Genomic DNA, 19404 nt, shown 5'->3' with positions numbered 1-19404 from the left:
CAAATGGCCAATGGCACACCATGGCCCAACCCACCCTCATGGCATCTTTCACCATGGGACCCACTGCCAACTGGCCCGTTCTCTCACTTTCTAATTCCAACTTGGGAGAGAGAAATCTGGTTGGCCCTGTTAATTGGGTTGGACTGTATGCCAGGCTGTTGATAAGCAAGTGGATTCTCTTTGTTTGGGCCCAGTACCAACTGTCTGGTCCAGACAGCTATGGTACAACCACATTATCCTAAGACTGTACAAAATGCGACAGCTTAGTCAGGAGAGGCTGTGGGTAAGGAAAACTCCCACAGCAGGATGTAGAGCAGACAGACATTGATATTGCTGGTCCAGATATACCCAGATGTAGCCCTTCCAGACTATACAAAGGTAGCAATAACCTGGTAATGTCAGCTGCCATAAGCCTGATGCTGACAAGTCTCCAAGGGCACGTGGAGTGAGCAAACACAAGCTCCTGTCACCACTCTGTTCCAAATTGTCTTCTCAGGTTGTGTTCCAGTTCATACCTTCCCATGTGGACATCACAGAAGCATTGTGGACTTTCCTAATCCCTGAACATGACATTGCAATCCCCTTCCTGCTGGTAGGCAAAACCACCGACCCACTCGTCTCTCTGGACAAGCCACACCTCAACTTCAGTTCTCTGCTTATTGGTAAGGCTGCCCAGCAAGTTTATATTTAAAGTTGGCAGGACCAGGGCCAGGTCATCAGAAGCTCCAGGAGCAGCCCAGAGTGAGGAACTTCCCTTGTGCATCCAGAAGCATGTCAGAGGGCCTCAATCACTTTTCAGAACACCACAAAATATTTCTCTCAATCACATTTCCATTAAGAGGAATCTGTCATTTAAACCTACACACTAATGACTCAAGGAAACATGGGAGCATTGTTAAAGATTCTACTGGGCAGATACCTTGAGTGCCTGCACTGATTTTCCACTTCTAGAACCTCAGGACTGCCCCATCCTTCCTGCATGTGCCCCCTGGTTATGGCTTTCCTTGTTGGCTTCTTGGTCTGTGCCACAGTGGCCAGATTTCCCTTATATCCTTTCATGCTCTGATTTGCTTCAATGTAGGGGTGGGGAACCTGCTGCCTTGGGGCCACATGTGGCCTTCTGGTTACTTAAGTGAAACCTTTTGGCTAAATCTAAATTTAGATTAATAAAAAAAAATCCTTTTAATAAAGGGATACTTTTAAAGTATATAGCACATCAGATACTAATATGTCCGCTGGAGAAGAATGTAATCAGGTAGGGGACATAGGGAATGCCAGCAGGCTGACGGATGATGATACTTGGTCAGAGACCTAGAGAAACTAAGGAAGTAATTGAAACATCCCTTATAACCTTATGAATCTTACCCATGGTTGTGGTATCTGTGTGTGTGTGTGTGCATGTGTTTGTCTGTAGAATATGGCTAGAGCCAGATGATTTTTTAATAATTCAGTATATTTTTTATTTATAAAATAATATTCTTCATACTAAGCCAACGTGACATTGTATGAGAAAATGTTTAATCTTTCTCCATCCATCCTAACTCATCCTTTTTTCTTCATCAAAGGAAACAATGTTAATGTTAATAGTTGGGTGTCATTTTACTGATTGATATACAGCAAGTAGGTGGGAGGGAGAATTCTGGCATTGATAAAGGGTTTGAACAAATAAATGAGCAATATAGCATAAGAATAATAACAGCAAGAAAAATTTAATCCAGGCATGCAAGGGTGGGGCATTTCAATCACTGTATCAATAGATTAAGAAAAACCATGTAATCATATTACCATACACTGAAAAGGCATTGCTAAAACTTAGCAAGCATTTCCAATAAAAATGGAAGAACTTAAAGAAGATTAACCAAAATCAAAAGGCAGATATTATCCTGTGATAAACCACTAAAACTACTTCAATTAAAATGAGGAATGAGATACGGATGTTCACTGTCACCATCATTACCTGCTGAGACACTTCAGCAAGCAAGCAGGAGGCCTCACTGAGGCTGCTGTTCCCTCCTCAGGCAGAGAAGCCAGGGAGACTGTGCACATCATCAACAAGGAGGAGCAGGGCTTCAACTTTGCCTTCCAGGACAACTCCAGATTCTCTGAAGGTTTCAGCAACAGCCTGACTGTATGTCCTATGGAAGGCTGGATCCCACCACTGTCCAGGTAAAGATAAATGAAGCCTCGGGGGCACCCTCCCAATATGGCAGGGTCCCCATCCGTGTCCCCTAGAGTGCCCCATTTCCAAAATCTCTTTCAACTCTAAGATTTGGATATTAACAATTCCACCTCTGTCCTGTTTACTATCTGGTGTTTATTTTCCTGACAAATTATGGAGCATTGAGAATTCTATACCCATGTACTCAATATTTTCTCTTTTATTTGTATTTTTTCCTTGCTATCTGCTTTATGTGTAAATCCACAGAGCAATGTTCAGCCTTGCCTGCCAAGTCTTAAAAGCTCATCATAATTTGGAGTTATGGTTCCCTTTCCTCATAGTGAATCTACTACTCTAATAAGCTCATGTTTCTATTTCTAACAGGTTTTAATAAAACCTAGTCAGCTGATCCTGTTGTCTTGTTCCCTAACCAGGCTTCCAATTGGTATTTTCTTCACGCCAAAGCAGGAAGGAGATGTGAATTTTAATTTGATCTGCAATGTGAAAAAGAAAGCCCAACCTCTGACATTGAATGTCAAGGCTGAGGGCTACAGTATGAACGCAGAGGTCAAGTGTAAGGACAAGACTGGCGCTTCCATTCTCTTGACTCCCAACCAGATCAACACCATCAACTTCTATGAGGTGAAGATGTGAAAGGGCTTTGCGCTCCCTCTCGGTTTTCACACTGACGAGAGGGGGGAGTGGTACAAGTGAGAATGATCTGAGTCTGTTTCAAATGCCACAGAGACCAGGAGAACAGAAACATGTCAGGAGCAGCTCCATCCTCTATACCTAGTTATAATGTGAATGCTTTTCTTATTTTATTTTTCAGGGGGGTGGAAAGATGGTGGGGAGGGGCAAGGATGCCTGTATTAAACATATAGGAAGGATGTTTGACTACCAGTAGAAGTCTAAGAATTATAATAAATTGCCATCTTGCTCTGGAGATAGGAGGGAACCCCAATACTTGGTAGCTCTTGCTGGAACGTCTGACTACCTTGAGTTAATAATACTTAACTCACCAACATCAGCTGCCATCTTTATTTCCCAAAGGATGTTTTCTGACCCCAGAGAAGTGAACTATGATTTACATTAACTGCTCTGTTCTTTGTCCCCCAGGTGGAATTAAATGAGTGTGTCCAATATGAATTTACCTTCATTAACACTGGAAAGTTCAACTTCTGCTTCCAGGCAGAGCTATCTGGCTGCAAATCCCTGCTTCAGTATTTGGAATTTTCACCTATGGACAGCATCGTGGATGTGGGGCAGAGTTTACAAGCTATTCTATCTTTTCAACCACTTAAGAAGTGTGTCTTAAAGGGCCTAGAACTTAGAATCAAGGTAAGACCATTTAACATTGTCCAAACACTGAAAGTATTCACACATGCTGCCTTGACAGGTGAGTCCTCCTGTATATTCCTTGTCTTCTGCACATCTCCAGAAGCTCCTGAAAGCTGTCCTTGAAACAGTCCCACAATCTCAAGGACAAAGGCCTCATCCATGATTGGGGTGCCTGATGAGTAAGTGTTGATTGCAAAGCAGTTACCCATCCATGTGTTGGAATACCATCAGCCATTACAACAAATAGGAAGACAGATGGGCATGTTGGAAATGTACATTTTCCAAGAGAAGTTATTGAATGAAAAACCAAGGAATGGTGTTGTCATCAAGAATGACGAAGGACATCCAAAAATATTCCCTTCAATAGCAATGGTTGGCATTGGCAAAAATTGTCAAAACCAACTTTCTCAGAACTCTGAAAATTAACCACAGGCTTGCCACAATCCAAGGAGTATTTATTTGAGAAAAATGTCTGGACATGCATAAGGACAAGGACCTCTGTGGTGTTTTAACTAGCCTTGTTTCCACCCACCTCCCTCCACCTCTGCAGTAGCCTTGAAAACTAACAAATCTGTAATTAAAGTGAAAATAAGCAAGTGATCAGCAACTGGAAGGGAAGGGTTTGGAACACCCCAAAAGCCCAGTTAAGATAATAGTCATTATTTGTACTGTCTAAAATTTCAGTGGAAACCCCTACACACAAGGTTTGGTGTTATTTGACCTAACTCAGAGTTTACATGATATAAATAGCCTTTTCCCATAGGGCATTTGTCAAAGACCAGTCAATGGCAATTGTTTAACACTATAGCAGCCTGAGGCAGCAATGACCCTTGAGGCAAACCAGAAGCTGACCCAAAACTTAAAATGAAAAGCTAGGGAAGGAAATGTTCACAGGGGGCTTTGAAAAGCTCCAACACATTCCCTGGAATCTAGACAGATGTGTGTGTAGGTTGTGTCTTTCTCAGGGCTGTGCTACTGCTTAATAAAGACTGCTTAGGAGAAAGCCCTAAGCTCTCACCTCTGGCTACCTTTTGTGAAAGCAAAAAATGAAAAAACAATCAGCAACAACCTGCCCAAGTATCAAAGATATACCCCACCATACATACAGAGCCCCTTAGCAAAAGCTGGACGACTAACTGATGCTAGGCATTTAAAGAAATCTCTCTCCAAACATTAACTGACCACAAAACTAACTAAGCAGATACTTCATTAGCCATGCATAAATAAGAATCTACACTTTATTGGAAAAGTTACTAAACAAAGAAAGAGTAACAACAGCAGGCTGGGCTTGATGGATCATGCCTATAATCCTCACACTCTGATAGGCTGAGGTGGGAGGATTTTGAGACCAGGTTGAGCAAGTACAAGACCCTGTCTCTATAAAAAATATAAAAACTTGCTGGAGGTGGCGGGTTCAAACCCAGCCCCAGCCAAAAAAGAAAAACTTAGCTGAGCATGGCAGCCCATGCCTTTTTTCTATCTGATTTTAAAAACATAAAGTGCATTATGCATAAAGCAAGTACTCAGGCTGAGGCAGGAGAATTTCCTGAGCCCAGGAGTTTGAGGTTGCAGTGAGCTATGATGATGCCAGTGCACTCTAACCACCCCCCACAAAAAAAGGAGTAACAACAGGAACAAACCCAGTGTGGATGGATCTAGTTTTCATACTTGCCACATTATATTATTTTAAATCTCTGGTTTCCAACAAAGAAAAATTATGAGACATGAAAAGAATCAAGAAAGTATGATTTATATACAGGGAAAAGAAGCAACCAATAGAAACTGTCACCAGGAAAGCCCAGATACTGGACTTACTGGACAAATACTTAAATCAGCTATTTAAAATATATTCATAGGCTCAGTGCCTGTGGTTCAAGTGGCTAAGGTGCCAACCACATATACCTAAGGTGCCGGGTTTGAATCCAGCCCAGGCCTACCAAAAACAACAATGACGGCTGCAACCAAAAAATAGCCAGATGCTGTGGTGGGCACCTGTGGTGCCAGTTACTTGGGAGGCTGAGGCAGGAGACTCACTTGAGCCCACGAGTTGGAGGTTGTTGTGAGCTGTGATGCCACAGCACTCTACCCAGGGGGATAGCTTGAGGCTCTGTCTCAAATAAATAAATAAAAATAAAATAAAATATATTCATAGAACTATAAGAAACCATATCTAAATAACTAAAATATGTGAAAAAAAGTCTCACCAAATAGAGAATATTAATAAGGGGATAGAAATTCTAAAATATGAATTCTGGAGTTAAAAAGTGCAACAGCTGAAATGAAAAATTCACAACAGGCTCAAGAGAAGATTTGATGTGACAAAAGAAAAAAGAATCAGCAAACTTGAAGATGGGGCAGTTGAAATTATTCAGTCTGAAAAACAAATAAAAAATTAAATAAAAAACAAACAGAGCCTCTGAAACCCATAGGACACAATCAAGTATACAAACATAATGGCAATCCCAGAAGGAAAGAGAAAAGAAAATGATAAAAAGAATATTCTAAGAAATAATAACCCCCCATGTCCCTAAATTGGACAGAAAATACTTAAATATGCAGAAATTGTAATGAATTTCAAATAGGATAAACTGAAGGAAATCTACACCTACTAGTAGACATATCATAATCAAACTGTTAAAAATAACCTAGACAGCAGCAGGATTAACCACAGTTTCTCATTAGAAACCTAGAGGTCCAGGCCAGGCACAATGGCTAATGCCTGTAATCACAGCTCTTGGCTAAGGTGGGTGGATTGCCTAAGCTCACAGGTTCAAGACCAGCCTGAGCCAGAGCGCCCCCTCATCTCTAAAAATAGCCAAGAGTTGTGGCAGGTGCCTATAGTCCCAGCTACTTAGGAGACTGAGGCAAGAGAATTGCTTAAGTCAAAGAGTTTGAAGTTTTTGTGAGCTATGATACCAAAGCACTCTACCAAGAGTGGCAAAGTGAGACTGTCACCAAAAAAAAAGACAAAAAGAAAGAAAGAAAGAAACCTAGAGGCCCAAAGACAGTGGAACAACATATTCAAAGTGCTGGAAAAACAACTATGAGCAAATAATTTTTTATATATAGCAAAAGTATCTTTTAAAAATGAAGTAAAATCCGAAGATTCTCAGATAAACCAAAACTGAAAGAATTTATTACTAGCAGACTAGCCTATTATAAGAAATAATAAAGAGAATCCTCCAGGCTGAAATGAAAGGACACTAGAAAGTAACTCAAATCCACATAAATAAAGAGCACCAAAAAAGTAACTACAGGTTATATAAAATTAGTATTAATGTATTTTTATTCATAACTTTTTCTGCCTAATTTTAAAAACAACTATATAAAGCAGTAATTATACAGCCTGGCTATTTTTCTGTTGCAGTTTGGCCAGGGCTGAATATGAACCAGCCACCCATTATAGGTGCCCATCAGTACAGATTTATAATTATAAATTTATAATTACATCTGCATCTGACACACATAAATAGAATATTTCATCCAGTAGCACCAGGATACACATACTCCTCAGATGCACGTGGAACATTATCCAAGATAGTTAATAGATTAAGCTATGAAACAAACCTCAACAAACGTAAAAGGATTGAAATGGTACAGAGTGCATTCATCAGCCACAATGAAGTAAAATTGGAAGTCAGTGACAAAAAGAAATTTGGGATGCCTTGCCTAAGATATTATCTTTATCAAATCCTCAAGAAAGTGCCTTCAGTTAGATGGGAGTAAAACAACTGGAACCTATCTTAGTCCTGTCTTCAGTTATAACAGAATACCTGAGTCTCAGCAATTTATAATGAAAAGAAATTTATTGGTTCACAGTTCTAGAAGCTGTGAAGTCCAATGTCAAGGAAACAGACCTTCCTGCTGCATCACAACATGGCAGATGGCATTACATGGTGAAAGGGAAAAGAGGGAAGGAGGAAGGAGTGGAAGGGGAGAAAGAGAGAGAGAGAGAAAGAACACACAAAAGGGGGTGAACATAATGGTAACAATAACGAACTCACTTTCACAGTAATGGCATTAGCCCATTCGTGGTGGCTAACCCTCATGACCTAAACACCTGTTAAAGGTCCCATCACAGTGGCAATTAAATTTCAACTTGAGTTCTAGAGGGGACAAACATTTGAGTGATAGCAGATGAGTCACTGGCCATTGGGAGTTCAGGAATCTCTGTTTCCCTGGCCTGGAATTCAGAGCAAAGTTGGCAGCCATGCTCCCTGAGAAATATAAAGGTCTCATCCCTTTTGAGAACGGTCTTTTTCAGAACCTTCATTTCTTATAGCAAAAAGAAATACAACATGCTGTAACAGCGGTTCTCAACCTTCCTAATGCCGCAGCCCTTTAATACAGTTCCTGTGAGTCGCACGACCCACAGGCTGAGAACCGCTGTGGGATAAGATATTCCCACTCTGACTAGCAAAAGTTAATAGTGATGAATTTAAATCTTTTTCAGAGAATCAGCCATAAAAATTATGTAAAATCCTTAAATAAGAAAATGGCTTTAAATTTACAAAGTTGTTTATGAAAACTTGTACTAATGATTGTCGATATATTCTAATGCTTAAAAATGAATGCTTATTCTAATGTTTATTCTAATAATGTTTATTCTAATGATGTTTAGAATAAATATTAGATACTTTCTTTTAAATTAGTTATCAGTTTGTGAAACTTCATATTATAAAGTTTGTAAGGAACAAATTATGTCCACATACCAATGGATCAAGTGTTACCTTGTGGTTGAAAGTCCAGATGGTGACTGTGATCTTACTATCTTTCCACTCTTCGTCCTTGGCATAGTGCCTTTGCCCTCATCCTTGTCATCTCCTGGTCATAAGGTAACTGTCCTACCTGAAGTTCAAAGTCTACACTCCAGGGTGAAAAGAAAGAGGAAGATCCTAAAGGCAAAAAACTTTTCCCTAGCAAGGCTTTGCCTGTTTATTCAAGATTGAACACACTCTTATTCTCTTCTGTTTACATCCAATAATCAGTACTATGCCTGTTGGCCGCCCTGAGCTGCAAGGCACAGTGGGAAATGTGTGCCTAAGCACACTGGCAACCAGAGTTTTACTAGTGAGGACCTTCAAGCTGAATCACTGATGCATGAACAAAGCAAGAGCCCATGTAGGGTCTGATTACAGAGCAGCTTTTCTTCAGTAAACAAACTTCTAACCTGCTACATCAGAATCTCTGGAGGTATAACCCTGAGACTTGTATTTGTTAAAATGCCAATTGCTTTTCTCTTTCACCTGAGGACTTAAGTGCCCCTCCTCCCACTTCTACTCACCGAGCCCCTGCCATTCCCTCCCCACAGATCACCCATGGCCCAACATACATATGCAGCATCTTAGGTTGTGCCGTGAGCCCAGCTGTCCATTTCTCCTTCACCAGCTACAACTTTGGGACCTGCTTCATCTTCCAAGCTGGGATGCCACCATACAAACAAATCCTGGTCATCACCAACAAGGAAGAAACGTCCATGAGGTAAGCTGGCTCAGAATCCTCTGGAGCTTCCACAGGTGAAGTCCTGCCAAGACAAAAAAAAAAAAAAAAAAATGAATCATTGGAAAGAGTCAAGCACAAAACACAGTAGGCATGAATCCTGGGTCCCGTCCTCACCACTAATATGATGCTTGAATAGCCATAGACTATCTGCAACACACCCACTTCTTAGAGTGCAGAGGGCAATGCCAAATGGCGTGATGAGAGGTGCTATGGCTTCCATTTATTTTCTTCATGTAAATATATGTAGAAACTGAGGTTTGGGGAGTTAAGTGAATTTCTCAGGCCTGTGACTTCTCAAAAAATAGATCTGAACTGAGCCTAAGTCTTCTGATTCAAATCCACCTTCTCTACACCTCTCCTGTGTGATATGTTACAGTGCATTGTCTACCTAATGAGACAGAATCTCCAAGGATTGGCCAAAAACCTATGTTCACTCAAAGCTCTGTGTCAGTACTATGGAGAACTTTCTACAGTGATGAAGATGTTTATCTGCACTGTCCAATGTGGTCCCCAACAGCTGGATACAGCTATGGAGCACTTGACATGTGGCTAGTGCAACTAAGGAACTGACTCTTTTATGTAATTTTAATTTAAATAGCCACATGTATCTTGTGGCTACCATATTGGATAGCACAGATTTACATTCTAATTTCAACTCTTCCCTAGCAGTGTGACCTTGGCATACTTTTTAAATTCTCTATGTCTCTGTCCCTTTGCCCCAAAGGAGAAATCATACTCATGCCTTCTAAAATTAGAACTATTGGGAAGGTTAAATTAGTTCATCTAGAAACAACACTTGTAGCACTTCCTGGAAATAGGAAATGTTCAATTATTGTTAGCTGCTGCTTTGTTGTTGTTATCGATTATTATTATCCTAAATGTTAAATTATAAGAGTGTTATATATGCTAATTAAAAAGCTTATCTACTATATAGTCTTTCTTACATGATTCAATGTAATCTCAGTCTTACTTTACTTTTTAAGTTGGCCTAGCTAGACTCCTTCTCTCTATACCTCTAAGACAGATGAAGAGAAGGTGTAATGGAGAGGTAGGTGCCTTCTTGCCCCCAGATGGAATAGGGTGGATGGACATGATCATTTAAGATCCCTTCTGGCTGAGCAATTAGTAATATCATAATAATAAAAGTTCATCTATGTAGAATATTTCCTCTCTCTGCCCTGTTTAGTGACTGTTTAAGTCACTTTCTCATTTAATTCTCACAACCCTTTGAAATAGTTACTATTACCCCCATTTTACAGATAAGGAAACAGAGACCTACATGGGCCAAGTAATTTTTCCAAGGTCACATGGCTAGTTGGTGATAGACCCAGATCCAACTCCTCCTGTCTATCTGACTCCAGAGCACACACTCCTCCCCACTATACTTTACCACCCAATTACTTCTAGAAGCCCTTCCTTCTTATGAGAGGGTACAAAAGCCTCATGGTATAAAACCACAAGATGCATTATCAGGAAACAGAGGACAAGAGCATGGAGACCGTTGCGCAAATTGTCATGAGCCTTTAAATTTGAGGCTCAGTTCTGCCAGCATCTCAGGATGGGATCTGGGATATGTTAAATAACTTGGCTATGCCTAGGAGAGTATAATCTGGGTCACTGCTGAGGTCCTTTCTGGCTCTTAACTAACTCTGGACAACAGGATGGGAAATCCATCCGTTCCCAGACCAGAGAATTGCAAGAACAGATAGCCTGGCTGTCTGGGTCAGTCTTCTCAGGGTTTACACACCCTCCTCTTGGATTTCTCCAGCATAGATTGTCTGTATACCAACACCAAGTACCTTGAGGTTAACTTCCGTGTTGAAGTGATAAAGCCAGGAATGACACTGGAGATTCCAATCATCTTTTATCCTCGAGAAAGTATCAGCTATCATGAACTCGTCCCCTTTGAAATCAATGGACTGTCACAACAAATAGTCGAAATCAAAGGGAGGGGCACCGAAATGAAGGTAAGACGATACAGGGAGGCCCTTGGGCTTGGCACCCTCCTTCCCACCCTCTTCAGCCTCCTTTGCCCACCTGGGCTGCTCACCCTTCCTCCCCCTCTACGTCTCTGGCCCTGAGCTACTCTGTCAGGGTCAGATGATGCACCTAATAACACAAAAGGGTGGCTTGTCCAATCAGACTCATTGAATGATACAGGTCCTATCCAATACCGAACTTTACCATCTCAAATTTACCATACCAATTCTTTTCCTTGGACAATTTTGAGACTATCAGACTCAGCTCCCCAAGAATGTTCTTTCTATTAGTGTTTGTTTTTAGATTTAATAGAGAATATTTTCAAGCAGTGTGCACAGCATGCATTTCAGTTATGGACACCCTGACTGACGAACATTCTCCAACCAGCCGCAGATCCAGGGATTATACTTGGTTAAGGGGATTCCTCCTACCCAGGTACTCTTGACACTGGGTGTCAAGAGTCCACTCTTGACACCCTGACTGACGAACATTCTCCAACCAGCCACAGATCCAGGGATTATACTTGGTTAAGGGGATTCCTCCTACCCAGGTACTCTGGGTAGGAAGGAACAGTCCCAACCTGCTCCTTCTCGGTATCTGGCAAACATTTAAGATGTTTGTCTATTGGAGGAGTTTCTACTTTAATAAAAGGAGATTCTCAAGAATACATGGGGTGTTTCAGGAACCAAGGGAAAATGAAGTGGCTTATTCCTGGCAGCCTTCTCATCAAGCCACAGGGGCAACAGGACATTGCCAGCTGCTGTGTCTGGACCCGAGGGGAGATGGGGTCTCTTCCAGTCCTGCATCTTCACTCATTTGCTTGTTCTTTCATTTGTTCATTCAGCACCATTGTGTGCCGGGTACTTTGGGTAGATCCAGAGGTGATGTAAACATGTGCTCCGACCCCCAGGAGCTCATGGTTGGTAAGGGAGATGCTTTCTTGCCTTTTTAGGCAAAATAGAAATGCAGGCTGGGTTTTAAAATAGTTGAAAGGGCTCAGCGCCTGTGGCTCAAGCGGCTAAGACGCCAGCCACATACACCTAAGGTGGCAAGTTCGAATCCATCCCGGACCCGCCAAACAACAATAATGGCTGCAACCAAAAAAAAATAGCTGGGCGTTGTGGCGGGCGCCTGTGGTCCCAGCTACTTGGGAGGCTGAGGCAGGAGATTTGCTTGAGCCCAGGAGTTGGAGGTTGCTGTGAGCAGTGAAGCCATGGCACTCTACCCAGGGTGATAGCTTGAGGTTCTGTCTCAAAAAAAAAAAAAAAGAGATAAAATAGTTGAAAGGAGGGCAGTTTAGTGACCAGTCAAATGACAGTGACCAGAGGGTGCTGCTGGTCACTGTCATTGTGGGTCAAAGCCACACTGAAGGACAAGGCTCCGCCTGGTGGTGGACTGATACAGGCCCCGTTTTGACCATCACTTTAGCTGAGGCCTTTGAAGTATATCTACTTCTCTGCACCACTATTCTGGTCCAGACCACCATGGCCTCTCACTCCTCACACTTTCTCTCTCACCCTCTTCTGTCCATTCTCCATGGAGGAGAAAGCCCACCCACTCTCACAGCACAGGCGTGACGAGCGCCCCCTGCTTCACTGACTTCCCTTTTCTCCCAAAATAAACTCTTCCTTCCCACCCAACAATATCCCACAAGGCCTTACAAGACCTGACCACCTCTAAACTCATCTTCTCAGTCCCAGCTTCCAGCCACAGGCCTTTCCTTAGGCTATCCCCTCACCTTAGGGTGTCCCCAACCCCACACCCACCCTGACTCTAGCTGAGTGGATCCTCCTCTCATGAGCACTTAGTGTGAACACGCCACACTCAGAAAGGCCTCCCTGAGCCCCCATATAGCTTCAGCCCCTGTACTACGCTCTCAGGGTGGCCCGTGCTCATCCTTCATATCCTTTAATGCGGTTGTAATTAAGTAATTGTGGAATGGGTAGCTGAGTGGGTGTGTGATGCATGTTACTGTTCATTGAGTAGGTGAATGCCCTTCTACTAGCAGAATTTAGGCCACCGAAGGAAAGGGAACAGCCCCGCCTCACCAGGAAAGATGTTGCACAATGTTTATTTTTCTCATTGACCATGAACCCTTCCTCATCCCACAGATTTCAGTCCTAGATCCAGCCAACAGGATAGTGAAGTTGGGAGCCCTCCTGCCAGGACAGGTTGTGAAAAAAACGGTTTCCATCATGAACAACAGCCTCGCCCACATCACATTCAACCAGTCGATTTTGTTCTCAGTTCCAGAGCTCCAGGAACCCAAGGTTGGTGCCCAGTGGGACTCCTGGTGGCCTCTTCATGCCTCCTCGTGCCGAGGGTGGCCATGCTACCAACACAAACAGCTCCCACTTCCTACACACACAATGTGCCAGGCTATTCCATGAGTTTCTATGTGTGCTCTCTTTCTATTTTTGCAAAAACAGCATGGGGCTGGTGCTTCATTATTTTTATTTTATCTTCTCACTTCATTTTCCAGGTCATTCAGTATCATTTCTCCATTTTATACATCCATTATGTACATGGACCAGTTCTCTATTTCTGCTAATTTGGGGTCCTTCTAATTTTTCTGTTATGAAGGAGATCGGACTATTCCCTAAACCTTTGTGAGCATCCATGACCCTCTGCATGAGCAACACCCCTAGTTAGAAGTGGGCAAAAGGGAAAGTGTGTTTCAGCATGCATTGCCAGTCTGTCCCAAAAGGTTTTCCCACTTTGTGCTCCCATCAGCAGTGGGAGAAAAGGCTGCTCATTGCTAAGTCGTCGTCCACAAGTTTCGGGCACACAGTCCTGGCTGCCCACCATTGGTATTTTTTTGTGGCCCTTGGAAATAGACCAACTATGTTCCACTCCAAGAGTAGACCACATCCATTCCTTCATGTAGTTCATTCTTACGTTACTCAGTAAATATGTGCTAGATGCTGGGAATTTGAACGTGAACATGACATAGACCTTGGTTTGATGGAATTCTCAAGCTTTGGGGCTTACAGGCACGCGAACAGTCCCAGGACAGCATAGAAACTGCAGAGGCAGGGTGTGAACTGGGAGCAGGTCTGCTCAGAAGAGGGATGATGGGGGGCAGGGCTAGGGACCTCAGAGTAGAGAGGCCTGTGCTGAATTTTACAAGGTGAAGATGTATCTCCCAGGCAGACAGGTTGAAAAGGGAAGTTCCTGGTGGATAAAGGAATATATGTTCAAAAGGGTCAATGCTTTTGGAAAACTGGATAGGATTCAGTGTGGCAGGAGCAGTGGGGACCATCTGGAGATTGCAAGATAGAGAGAAATAGGCTGTGAGAGGTCAGCCAAGGCAAGACACCCAGCGGGCATCTCATCTCAGGACCCCGTGTTGCCTACTTCACCATCCAGACAAGGAAGGGAGACCTTTTTCTTCCTTCCCTCATTAATCCAAATTAAAGTCCTCAGTTCCAGTGTGCCAGGTCCCCTAAGAGTAAGAGGCAGGCTTGGTCAGACACGTGCTGCCGCCAGCACCTTGAGGCTAGTCTCCAGTGTCATCGTGTTTTGTGAAATCCCTGAGATTACTTTCCTGTTGCCGCTGCCCAGCCGGTTATCTCACTCCCTGCTGCTGCAGTGACTGTTCAGTGTTCAAGAGTGATGTCTCTCAGGACTAAGGGGAAAGAAAAAGCCATACAAATTTATACAAACTTTAGAATGCATGAGTCAGCCAGGGAACTTTTGGAAATACAGGTTCCAGGCTCTCTCCAGGAGGCTGTGATTCAGCCGGCCTAAGGCAGGGCCCAGGAATCTGCATTTTAACAGTCACACAGGGAAATATGATGCAGGGGAAATGCTGGAGCTCTTGAGCATTTCCTATTTCCTGTCACCATTTCCTCTGCCAGAGAAGAGGAAGGAAGAATGAATTGCCCAAAATGAAGTAGGAACGGGGCAGGAGAGGGAGTTGACACTTGCTGAATGCCTGTCGTGTGCCATGTATTTTACATAGATGACCTTTGTCTTTACTGTGGAGTAAGTCAGAAAGTTTGAGTAACTTACCAAAGCTCACTCGGCTGGCCCAATAGCAGAAGTGACATCTGGCCCCTCTTCCAGCCCCAGCAGCAAGACCTTAGGAATCTCAGGCCTTACCCCCAGCCCCACCTCCACCCTCAGCAGCTGAGTCTGGGTGTCATTTCATCCAGGTCATCACCGTGGTGCCCTTCCAGAACATCACACTGAAACCCAAAGAAGTCTGCAAACTGGAAGTCACTTTCGCCCCAAAGAAGCGCGTGCCCGCATTCTCTGAGGAAGTGTTCATGGAGTGCCTGGGGCTCCTGCGCCCCCTCTTTCTTCTCAGCGGCTGCTGCCAGGCCCTGGAGATCTCGCTGGACCAGGACCATCTGCCCTTTGGACCAGTCGTGCATCAGACACAAGCCTCGCGTCGCATCCTCATGTTGAACACAGGCGACATGGGTGCAAGGTAGAGGAATGCTGCCTCCCTCCCGGGACCTGCCCTGGACAGACACCTGTTTCTCTGGTGTAGCCACTTCTTATTTCTGTCCTCTCCCTTCTGTATCCCCACTGCTTCCCTCAAGGTGTGATCACGGTGGCCTCAGCAGGGTGATCACTACTGCCATGATTTCTAAAATTAATATGATGGAGAACATTTGCTCAATGCTTATTATATAGCTCACCTCATTCAATCCCAGCAACAACTCTGTGCAGCTGATGCTATTACCAATGTATTTTACAGACAGGTTAATGAAGGTACAGAGAGATTAAGTAACTTTTCTGAATTCATGAATGTAGAAAGAACTTTCTATGTGCAGGGCAGTGCTGAGCATTCTTACATGTAATATCACACTTATTTTTCCCAGGATGCTGTAAGGTAGGTCCTATATCATACCCATTACTCAGGTGGAACTGAGGCTCAGAGAGGTTAGGTGACTTGTCCAAGGTCACATAGTCAGGAAGTAACAAAGATGGGACTGGAACCAGGTATATCTGTTCTTTCCAGGCTCCTCCCATTTGGGCATGCTGACATAGCAGTCCAGGCTGCATACTGTACACCCCCCAGGGGCACCTTCAGGTAGACCTCATGCGAATGGCACCCTGGGGGTGATGTGGCATCTGTGGTGCTAGAGGCACTGATCTACACCATCCAGCCTCTGTCTCCTGCCCAGACCAAGCAACCAACCACAGGGGGTTGACCACACAGGGCTATCACATCCCAGTGCCACCAAGAACAGGCACAACTCTCACATGAAGGGATTGTTGCTACCCTCCTGGATCTGAACTAAGAGGCAGTATGGATCACAGTTAAAGCAAGGTTTCAGAAGGTTCCCATCCTCGCCACGCCACCTTGTGTACATGCGTATGTGCATATTCATGCTTCTGTCCCTTATGCCGTGGGGAATTACCCTTGGGTAATCAGATGCAGCCACTTCCCACCCTGGCTCAGCTCTGAAACAGAACTGAGCCACCTTCCCCAGTGAGCACACACCCACACCCACCAGTGCTTCTGCTGTCTGGCAGATCTTTCTTCTCCAGGTTCCAGGGAGTAGCAAGGGAGCTGAACCGCACAGCAAAAAGCCTAAAGTCTCTTGTTCTCAGTAGCGCTGAAGATACTCTCAGGACATTAGTAAATTAGAGTTTCTTTTCTTCTTTTGTCTTGGAAAAGGTTTAAATGGGATGTCAAAAAGTTTGAGCCTCATTTCTCCATCAGCCCAGAAGAAGGCTATATCACCCCAGGCATGGAGGTTTCTTTCGAAGTGACTTATCATCCCACCGAGGTGGGGAAGGAGAGTCTCTACAAAAACTTGCTCTGTTTCATCCAGGGAGGCAATCCCCTGAGTCTGACCCTGTCTGGAGTCTGCGTGGGACCCCCTGTAGTAAAAGAGGTTAGTGGGCTGGCCGAGCCGCAGGACTGAGTCCAGCAGGTAAACTCAGCTGAGCCTCCTCCAAACAAGCAGCCCTGTTCAAAAGGTCCTCAGCACCCAAATCAAACACTCAGACCTGCTCCCTCCTCCCTCCGCAAGGCCTGTGAATATGCTTTTCCCATGGCTAGAATATTTTTCATTTAGTTAATTCCTTTCACTTGTTAGCTCTCAACTCAAGCATTACGCATTCTCAAGGAAGCCTGCGTTATTATCCTTGGCTAGATCAAATTCTGAGATTGGTAGGAGTAAAGAATTAACACCGTTCTCCATCTCTATGGCTTATAAAACAAATGGAGCTGGAGCCTGTAGCTCAGCAGCTAGGGCACCGGCCACATACACCAGAGCTGATGGCTTTGAATCCAACCCAGGCCTGCCAAACAATGACGACTATAACAAAAACAACAACAACAAAAATAGCCAGGCGTTGTGGCAGGTACCTATAGTCCCAGGTACTTGGGAGGCTGAGGCAAGCTTAAGCCCAAGAGTTTGAGGTTGCCGTGAGCTATGACGCTATGGCACTCTACCAAGGGCAACATAGTGAGACTCTGTCTCAAAAAGATAAAATAAGTAAATAAAATACATTAAAATGGCCACGTGTTAACCATGTGCTAGCCCTGTTACTAGACCCCTAACTACTGTCAGTTGTGTTAACTGACAACGTTGCTTATGGTAGAATTGGTACCCAGTGTCTACCATAAATGCATATAAAAGGGGTCCATAAAGGTCGTGTGTAGTTTAAATAGTTTAATGGTTTAAATTGCACACAGACTTTATGGACACCTTGTATAATATGATGTTATTTCAAGAATGTTATGTGAATGGAGTCACACACCACACTGTGAACTTTGAGGTACAAGTCTCAGCAAGAATACATGCTTTCCTTTCTCTTGGGTCAATACCTAGTTGTAGAATGGCTGGATCATGTGATGGGTATACGTCTGCCCTTTTAAGAAACTGTCAAACTATTTTCCAAAATAATTGTGTCCTTTTACATTCCTACTAGCAATGTCTGACATCTTCACAGGCTCCACCTCCTTGTCAATTCTTGATATGCTCAGTTTTTTAAATTTGAGCCATTCTATTAGGTATGTAGAGGCATCTCACTAAGGTTTTTAACTTGTATTTCCCTAATGACTAATGACATTGAGCATCTTTTAGGTACTATTCCCAGCCAGCTATATAGCTTCTTGGTTGAAATGTTTATTCAAATGTTCTAACTATGGCCGGGCGCTATGGCTCACACCTGTAATTCCAGCACTCTGGGGAAGCCAAGGCAGGTGGATTGCTTGGGATCAGGAGTTGAAGAACAGCCTGAGCAAAAGCAAGACCCTGTCTTTACTAAAAACAGAAAAAAAAAAAAAATTAGCCAGGCACTCTGGCAGGCACCTGTATTCCCAGCTACTCAGGAGACTAAGACAACATGATCACTTGAGCCCAAGAGTTTGAGGTTGCTGTGAGCTACGACACCACAACACTCTGCCCAGAGTGACAGAGTGAGACTCTGTCTCAAAAATAATAATAGTAAATATTTTTAAATCTTCTATTTTTAATTGGGTATTTTGTTCTCTTATTAAAGTTTTGAGAGCTCTTTATGTATGCTGGACACAAGTTTTACATTTATGTTGCCACTCTATTTGGAGTTAATTTTTATATATAGTACAAGATTTGGATCAAAATTCATTTTTCTGTATACAGATATCCAATTGTTCAGCACCATTTGTTGAAAAGACTGCCATTGCATTTTTTTCTTTTTTTTTTTTTTGAGCAGAGAAGTCTTCCTAAGCATTGACTTTGTTTTTTTATTTTTTTTGTCCTTTTTTTTTTTATTATTGAATGGTAACTGTGTACATTAATGCACTTCTGGGGTACGCATCTTTTTCAAAAAACGATTGATCACCTATATGTAGGTCTGTTGCTGAACTCTATTCTTCCACGTTCTTAAGACTGATGGCCAGTTCTCAGCCTTCATCTTACTTGACCTGAAGAGAGCTTTTGACACCATGGACCAGCTGTTCTCCTTCAGATACTCCCTTCACCTGGTTCTGGGACACCTCCTTCTTCCGGTTCCCTCCTGTCTCACTGGTTGTTCCTTCTCATCTTCTCTTCTGAGTCTTCTTAACACTGAAGTGTGCCAGTCAGAAATCACTCCTTAGATTCCTTCCTTTTTATAAATATGCTCACTTCTTATTGATCTCATCCAGTTTTCTTAACCTTAAAAAACACAGCTATAGTGACAACCCCCAGCTCCCTATCTCCAGCTTGGACTTATCCCATGAACACCAGGTTTGTAAATTCCACTACCTGCTAATAAGCATCTCAGACTTAATAAGTGCAAAACTGAGTCCCTGGTCTCTCCCCAAACCTGCTCCTCCCAGAGTTAGCCCAACATCAGAAAGTAGTATCTCCTTCCTAGTTGTCCGGGTTAAAAACATGGGTGTCAGTCTCGAATATTCTTCTGCTTATACCCAAGATTCCTTACAACAGTAAATCCCATTGGTTCTTCAAAATGCTTCTGGGACACTCCCACTT

At 43.3% G+C, this 19404-nt stretch overlaps 1 protein-coding gene across 2 annotated transcripts in view; it reads left to right on the top strand.

Moving 5' to 3' along the window:
* The window catches only part of HYDIN (HYDIN, axonemal central pair apparatus protein), a 304707-nt gene that overhangs the window by 267914 nt on the left and 17389 nt on the right, over positions 1–19404 (top strand). For both annotated transcript variants that reach the window (XM_012806119.1, XM_003791377.2), the window contains 9 exons: positions 497–662; positions 2019–2166; positions 2593–2800; positions 3278–3499; positions 8811–8980; positions 10770–10968; positions 13093–13251; positions 15139–15416; positions 16617–16836. In XM_012806119.1, coding sequence (XP_012661573.1) covers positions 497–662; positions 2019–2166; positions 2593–2800; positions 3278–3499; positions 8811–8980; positions 10770–10968; positions 13093–13251; positions 15139–15416; positions 16617–16836 — 1770 coding nt within the window. The remainder of the gene's footprint in view (positions 1–496; positions 663–2018; positions 2167–2592; positions 2801–3277; positions 3500–8810; positions 8981–10769; positions 10969–13092; positions 13252–15138; positions 15417–16616; positions 16837–19404) is intronic.

This window comes from Otolemur garnettii, unplaced genomic scaffold, assembly GCF_000181295.1.
Source record: "Otolemur garnettii isolate 467f Iridium unplaced genomic scaffold, OtoGar3 scaffold00047, whole genome shotgun sequence".
Lineage (NCBI taxonomy): Eukaryota > Metazoa > Chordata > Mammalia > Primates > Galagidae > Otolemur > Otolemur garnettii.
Note: the sequence above shows the minus strand (reverse complement) of the source record. Positions and strands in the feature narration are given on the sequence as shown.